At 42.7% G+C, this 8,240-nt stretch overlaps 1 protein-coding gene across 9 annotated transcripts in view; it reads right to left on the bottom strand.

Moving 5' to 3' along the window:
• Positions 1-351: 351 nt before the first annotated feature.
• LOC115155493 (INO80 complex subunit D) overlaps positions 352-8,240 on the bottom strand; it is a 43,056-nt gene continuing 35,167 nt past the window's right edge. For all 9 annotated transcript variants that reach the window (XM_029702144.1, XM_029702137.1, XM_029702139.1 and 6 more), the window contains 2 exons: positions 5,985-6,142; positions 352-5,670 (listed from right to left, as the gene is read on the bottom strand). In XM_029702144.1, the coding sequence (XP_029558004.1) occupies positions 4,706-5,670; positions 5,985-6,142 (1,123 nt within the window). In that variant the 3' untranslated portion in view covers positions 352-4,705. The remainder of the gene's footprint in view (positions 5,671-5,984; positions 6,143-8,240) is intronic.

Raw genomic sequence — 8,240 nt, 5'->3', positions numbered from 1 at the left:
CAAACCGATTACTAATTTACATAGTTCTTATCCATTTCTAAATTACAGTGCCTGGAGAATGCTGTTATTTCTATTGGGGGAAAAATATAACTTTTTTTCCACTTGTACTGGCAGGTTTGCTAGACCTTTATCCTCTTGCGTCAAGGTGGTGGAATTATTCGCTTTTTATGCACTTTTCTCTATTTTGACCTTGAATTTCAGCACGAGAATAGCATGCAATTTTTTTGGAGGAGGGTGTGTCTACAGATACGGTGTATTCTGACTTGATTTGTTCCCTCAAAACGTACCATTTACATACATACGGTTGTTATTGTCAGAACTGTGGATCTATAAATAAAAACCGACAATCCATGACAGCAAATACCTCACAGCAAGTTTTATTTATACATCCAAAAACAAAAGATCACATTTATCACACTATATACACATTCCATACAGTGTTTATACACATATTACATAATTTGTACACAAGAAAAATATACATAAAAATGTAAACCTTTGTATACAAAAAAATACCTTAGACAAATTATACAAGGACCGATAACAAAAGGTGACTAGATTATTATTAGCTCATCCTATCATCTTTAAAAACAGTAATACAGTACATTCAATGAGTATAGGAATTTGTCAGCCATCTCTCAGATTTCAAGCAGTTACAAGTGCCTACAGAGCCCTGCTTAATTTGTTCTATATGGTTGGTGAGGAGTCTAACTGCAATGAATCTAATCTCATGCTTTGTGAATACAGCAGTATCGCCTTGCTTGCGCAAATTCAAGAAAACATTCCAGCCCACCTAATTCCTAGGGGCTGTACATCTAGGAAACAATGCTGTGGTCAAGCAAAAAATAAACTGAAACTTGAAGCATCTGCTCTGGTAATGTCTGTCTCTTTGAAATAACTAGGCCTTCTCACAGTTGGAAGTGGGGCCTGCTCAGTTCTAAGCAGTGTGTGTGCGCAGTTAATGGCAGCTGTTAGTTTTTCATATCAAGGCAAGATGCTTACTGAGAGCATCTGGCCTCCCACAGTGCTGTTTAGAGCAGGTCAGCTGTGTGTTCCAAATCCAAAATGAATACGGGTGCTGTTATGTGCACTATATCCTTAGTACTTGCAACAACAAAAAATAAAAAAAAGTATGCTATGGCTGGATTTACTGCTACCAGGAGATCTGCTAATCACAATAAGGGAGAAATGTTGTGGCCTTGCACACAGCTGTAAAGTTGTCTCTCCATGCAACACCAGTCTTTCAGCAGCAACTACTTGCTGGAGTTTAATAGCTATCAAAAATACTGTCTTACATTAGACATTTTGTCAGTTTGGTTAGCTAAATGACAATGTACACAAACATCGATCATTTCACTTTAAAGAGAAATTACAAGTGTTTTGATAGCCATTAAAACAAGGGTTGTTCCACAAAAAGTTTCCATCAAGCACATCGCAAAAGACTATTTGACTTCATTTTTCAATCCATTGCCACTCATTAACTCACAATAAAACCTCAACTGTAGAGACCTCTACCCAATAAATATATCTAATACTTAACAATGAGTAATCTTTCCGTTTCTAAAAAATACCGAACCCATGGTTTACTACTGTAGAGTTTAAAACCAGACAGGGCAGAGTTGTCCGGTTAATTCCATCCTCATTCCTTAACAGTTAACATTGAGACCCATGCTTCATTAACCTTAATGCACCTGAGAATATTTATTTATTTAGTACAACAGACAGTGCTATCTATACCTCAGAAATGCTCATTGCACCAGTTTACACCAATGGTGTCACACAAACAGATAAGATACTCAAACAAGGGGGCATCATTTCACATGTCCATATACACTGATAGACTAGTGAAAGATGACTTTCTGGTCCTTTACTGGGGGGAGATACAGAGAGGACAAAACATTATGAACACCTGTTCTTTCCATGACAGACTGACCAGGTGAAAGCTATGATCCCTTAATGATGTCACTTGTTAAATCCACTTCAAAATCAGTGTAGATGAAGGGGAGGAGATGGGATTTTTAAGCCTCAAAACAATTGCGACATTGAATGGCACACGTACACAATCCGAGGGTGAATGGGCAAGACAAAAGATGTAAGTGCATTTGAACGGGGTTATGGTAGTAGGTACCAGGCGCAACGGTTTGAGTCAACTGAAACACTGCTGGGTTCACGCTCAGTTTCTCATGTATCAAGAATGGTCCACCATCGAAAGGACATCCAGCCAACTATGGGAGGCATCAAACAAGGGCCAGCATCCCTGTGGAACGCTTGACACCTTGTAGAGTCCACGCCCCGACCAATTGAGGCCATTCTGAGGGTAAGGGGGGGGGTGCAACTCAATATTAGGAAGGTGTCCTAATGTTTGGTGTACTCACTGTAGTTATATCATCACCCCCCCCCCCATCATAGAAGGGACCATATGCATGAATGTCCTTTTAAAATGCCATTATATAGCAAGACCAGAGAGCACCATGGAGAGTTGTGGACACCCGAGCCCATGGATTTGGCCATTACCCTTTGCAATAACTACTCAGTATGACCTAAGAGAAGCTTCCTGTTCAATGGTCAGTTACAGTCTCTCTCTACTCAAAACAGTTCAGACTTGATTTAGAACAAACGGTTTATGTCACAGAGTTACACAGGCCCAAACATATCTGGTCCACATCGGTTTGGATTACATAGTGAAGATGCATAAAGTGGAGACCAATACAATACTGTGACAAGAGTGTGTGCCAATGTGTTTATTGCTTAAAGTAACACAATTTACCTTCAAGTGGCTAATAGGTCACCCATAAGGAGTCCCACAATGGTGAGGTCAAAAGATCTTTTTTACGTTTATGAGTGACCCAATAATAGAGCAAATATATACACACAATATAAAAAATAAAAAATAAAAAACCACGCTGTTTAAAAGTGGTTTGGCCAAATTCTCTGTTAAGTGGTGGACAGGACTCTACATCAAGGTAAGATGACGGAACAATTTCCTCTGTTGCTTCACAATGGGTCACCTGCATACAAGGACCTACCTTAGAATCTCTTTCAAAAAGGTGAATGGAACAGGGAATAAGGAACAGATGAACCCATGCAATGACCATAGCAAGGCAGGATATACTACCCTACGTATTTATTTGGACAGTGAAGCGAAAACGTTTAATTTGGCTCTATACTCCAGAATTTTGGATTTGAGATCAACTGTTTTATGAGGCAACGGAAAGTCACCTTTAATTTGAGGATATTTTCATCTGTTTTACCGTTTAGAAATGAAAACACGTCATGTATCTAGTGCCTCTAAGTATTTGGAAAAATTCCCTTGTGTATTAAAGTAGTCAAAAGGTGTAACCTAGCACGCAATGATTACACCAAGCTTGTCACTCTACAAACTTGTTGGATGCATTTTCAGTTTGCGTTTCAGATTATTTTGTGCCCCATTAAAATTAAATGGTAAATAATGTGTCATTTTGGAGTCACTTGTGTTTCTGAACACTTCTACATTAAATGTGGAGGCTACCATGATTACAGTTAATCATGAATAATGAGTGAGAAAGTTAGAGGCATAAATATCATACCCCCCCAAAAGATGCTACCATCCCGTTATTGGTAATGGAGAGGGGTTATCATGTCTTGGGAGTATGAACTTTGTGCCTCGAACTTTCTCACCCACGACTCATTCATGATTATCCGTAATCATGGTAGCATCCACATTATTGTAGAAGTGTTTAGAAACATTATATTTTTATTTAAAATAAGTGACTATACATTATTTACCTTTCATTTCTATAGGGGCACAACATAATCTGAAACATCAACAAAACAAACTAAATGCAGCCAATAAGTTTGAAGAGCCACAAGCTTGATGTGTGCTAGGAAACTGGGACCAAATACTAAACTTGACTACTTTAATACACAAGTGAATCTGTTCAAACACTTATGACACATTCAAATGGGGGTCTAGATACATAAAGTACTTTTGTTTCTAAACAGTAAAACTGATATGAATGAAAATACCCTCAAATAAGAAGGTAACATTATGAAATATTTAATCTCAAACCCAAAATGCCGGAGTATAGAGCCAAATTAAAAGTTTTAGCTTCACTGTCCAAATAATACACAGCGGAGTGTTGTTGATGGATGTTAGACACGACTAAACTGGCAATATTTTTAAATTTTTTTGAATTGACCACTGATTGATGCTTTGTCACTGTACTCTAGCACTGTTGTTGTCACTATGATATAAATAATCTCTCCTTAAGGTCCGTCCTCCAATGTTCCTCCACATCAATCCATGTATTCCTCGTGTCACTATTTCTATTGTATCTTGAACTCTGCATTGTTGGATAAGGACTCGTAAGCAAGCATTTCACTGTTAGTCTACACCTGTTGTTTACCAAGCATGTGACAAATAACATTTGATGTTTCTACTGAACCACCTCCCTCCACACACTCTGCCCCCTGCTGGCGAAACTCTGGAGCTGCGTTTACATCAAACCACTGGACCCTTTCAGGTGGCCAACTGGCTATGTCACCACCAAATCATTACACAGTTAAGGAATATCTGAGGTTGTGCAAATTCCAATAGAATAGTGAAGCGTTAGGTCCGTTACCACATTGCACACTTGAAGCAGAAGGGAAATTAATGGACACTGGGTGAATATGTTTCTTGAGTCCACGGTTTGACCTACAGCCATTGTACTGTGCACGGCTTGCTCTAGTTACTGTGTGGAAAGGGGGGCGTTGCACTGTTGGCACTTGCAGCGGTGGCACTAGCTATGGAGAAGCCAGTGGGGGGCGCTGTGGAGCTGTGACTGGGCTGCACGTCCTTGGGGATGCCACTGTGGGAGGCCAGCTGGTGGCCGAAGGCAGCGCTGAACTGAGGAAGCTGCTGCTTGGGAAGGGTGGAAATCAAGAGGTTGTGTGGTGGCGAGGGGGCGGGGAGCGCAGTCAAGCCCGTCAAGCCGCTCTGGGGCAACGCTGAGAGGGCAGCCATGGGCTGTAGGGTCACAGAGTGGGAGGAGGGGGGAGTGGACAGAGAGGTGGATACGAGGTGGCCCTCTGGTCTGATGAGGTTGCCGAACTGTTTGGGGTCAGTGAGGGGCAGGGGGAGGTTGTTCCAGGAGGAGCGTGGGGTACTTGGTACCTCCAGCAGGAGAGGAGAGTCAGTCTGGAAGGAGGTGGTGTGGGGAGATGACATGTGGTCGTTGTAGGGGGATGGTACATGCTCGCTGCAGTAATGGCTGCCCTGCGGAGACGATGTGGGCACCTCCGGCTTGGCCAAGATGTGGGGCGGGTGTGTCCGGGGGACTGTGCGGGTGGAGGAGGTGAGACTAGGTCCCGAGGGAGGAGTCTGGCCCTGGGCAGGGGGCTGCTGAGGTGACACCGAGGGGGAGAAGTGGCCACCAGTAGAGTGCAGCAGGTTGTCCTCCAGCTCCAGATTGGAGAAGTTCTCTACGGGGATGCGGCCGTTGAGCAGGTCCCCCATCCCCCCCGGCTGGACCCCTGGCCCAGGGAACACTGCTGCCATGGCCCGGTGGTCAACTCCATCTGCCTGCGCCAGCTCCGCCATGGAGGTCAGGCACACCAGGGAGTCTGGGTAGGAGCCCATCAGCCCAGCCTGCAGTGCTCGCACCAGCTCCTCAGCCTCCTCTGTGGTGGGAAGCAGCTCCCCATTCTTACCTGAGGATATATACAATATCTCTTACCTACACCGTAGGAATCTACCAACCATCCATCCCCCTTTCTCAGAGAGCAGGAAGAAATGTTTGAATAAATACTTGAGCCTTCAGCTTATTCAATAATATTCAGACAAATTTGTTCAAATAAAACCATTTTTTGTAAAGATAAAAATAGCTGATGTCACACACACAAGCTAAAAAGTCTTGCTGTGAGAGCTTATCTGGAAAGTTACAACTAGAAAAATAAAAAAACATGAATAGGCGCTAGTGGTGAAATTCATGACAACAACGAACAAATGAATAAAAAAAATGTACCTTCAAACAAGTCAAAGTCCTGAAGGTCATCGGGGAGCCTGGGTAACACGTCCGAGAAATCCTCCTGGTTCAGCTCGAGGTCGTTTGGAATGTCTGACATGTCATTGGTGATGTCATCGGGAAGTTCATCGGTGCTCAGTTCAGGCGTCGAGGGACTCCTGCCATCAAGGGAGTAAAAAAATTCAGCAAGTACATAAGGACTGTTCATACACAACACACTCCTAGTGTCTGGAACAATATGTTCATAGCAGTGGAGGCTCCTCAGAGGAAGGGCAGGACCATCCTTCAGAAAAATAAAAAGTGAAATGTTAAAAAGTTATCCTTTTTAGATGAAACTATAATAAATATAATCACGTCACCAAATAATTTATTAAAACACTGTTTTGCAAAGGTTTACAGTAGCCCAACACCCTCAAGGGTAGCACCATGGTGTAGCCGGAGGACAGCTAGTTTCCGTCCTCCTCTGGGTACATAGACTTCAATACAAAACCTAGGAGGCTCATGGTTCTCACCCCCTTCCATAACCTTACACAGTAATTATGATAACTTCCGGAGGATGTCCTCCAGCCTATCTGAGCTCTTGCAGCATGAACTGACAAGTACACCCAATCTGAAAGCATAAGCTACAGCTAGCTAGCACTGCAGTGTATAACATGTGGTGAGTAGTTGACTCAAAAGAGAAAGATAATAGTTTAACAGTTTTGAAAAAAATGTATTTTTCAAAATGAAGGAGAAGCGAGAGAGAGCTATATTTCGTATTTTTTTCCCCACTTTCACAGCTAGCTAGTTTAGCCAACTCAAACACTCAGCTCAAACAGAGAGGGATGTTATGTTAGCTAGCTGGCCATGGCTATCCAATACTGGAACTCTTTCAAGTCAAGGTAAGCTTTTGGTTTTATTAAATGTATTGCCACCGGGGCCCGCCGGTGTAATTTCTAAACTGCTTGCTGTACACTGTACTGCATGATTGTAGCGGGTTAACTAACACGTTAGCTACTAGAACTATGTTAATGGCGCTTGGAGGAGATGGCTGATGTTTTACCAATTGTGCTATTTTGTGTTTTTTCGCTTTATTTGTAACTTATTTATAACTTACTTTTCATGACCGAAAAGAGCTTCTGGATATCAGAGCAGCGATTACGCACCTCGAATTGGACAAATATTTTTTCTTTAACGAGTCGGACGCAAATTATTTACTCCAGATACCTGACCAGGCCCAAATCCCCGTCATTCGCGTGAAGAGAAGACGCAGATACAGGGGGGCAGGTCCGGGTGCCTCATGAGAATTAGTTGGCGAGTGGGTAACCCGCCTCTACCATCCGTCTTATTGGCCAACGTGCAATCAATGGAGAATAAACTGGATGAGCTCCGTTCAAAACTATCCTACCAACAGGACATTAAAAACAGTATTAGCTTATGTTTCACAGAGTCGTGGCTGAACAACATATACAGCTGGCTGGTTTTTCGTGCGTCGGCAAGACCGAACAGCTGCCTCTGGTAAGACAAGGGGTAAAGGTCTGTGTCTATTTGTCAATAACAGCTGGTCTCAAGGTTTTGCTCGCCTGAGGTAGAGTATTTCATAAGCTGTAGACAACACTATTTCCCAAGAGAGTTTATCTATATTTTTCATAGCTGTCTATTTACCACCACAAACCGATGCACTAAGACCGCACTCAATGAGCTGTATAAGGCCATAAGCAAACAGGAAAATGCTCATCCAGAGGCGACACTCCTAGTGGCCAGTGACTTTAATGCAGGGAAACTTAAATCTGTTAAACCTCATTTCTACATGTGCAACAAGAGGGAGAAAAAATCAAATAAAATAAAACTCTAGACCAAAAGCCTTCTGAACAGCTTTTACCCCCAAGCCATAAGACTGCTGAAGAGCTAATCAAATGGCTACCCGGACTATTTACATTGACCCCCCCTGCCCTTTTTTTTTTTTTAACATTGCTGCTACTCTCGGTTTATTATCTATGCATAGTCACTTTACCCCTACCTACATGTACATATTACCTCAATTACCTTGACTAACCTGTACCCCCGCACATTGACTCTGTACCGGTACCCCCTGTATATAGTCTCCACATTGACTCTGAACCGGTACCCCCTGTATATAGTCTCCACATTGACTCTGAACCGGTACCCCCTGTATATAGCCTCCACATTGACTCTGTACCGGTACCTCCTGTATATAGCCTCCACATTGACTCTGTACCGGTACCCCTGTTTATAGCCTCCACATTGACTCTGTAC

The sequence above is a fragment of the Salmo trutta genome, chromosome 20 (assembly GCF_901001165.1).
Source record: "Salmo trutta chromosome 20, fSalTru1.1, whole genome shotgun sequence".
Lineage (NCBI taxonomy): Eukaryota > Metazoa > Chordata > Actinopteri > Salmoniformes > Salmonidae > Salmo > Salmo trutta.
The sequence above is the reverse complement of the archived record's forward strand: the minus strand, read 5'-3'. Positions and strand labels throughout refer to the sequence as shown.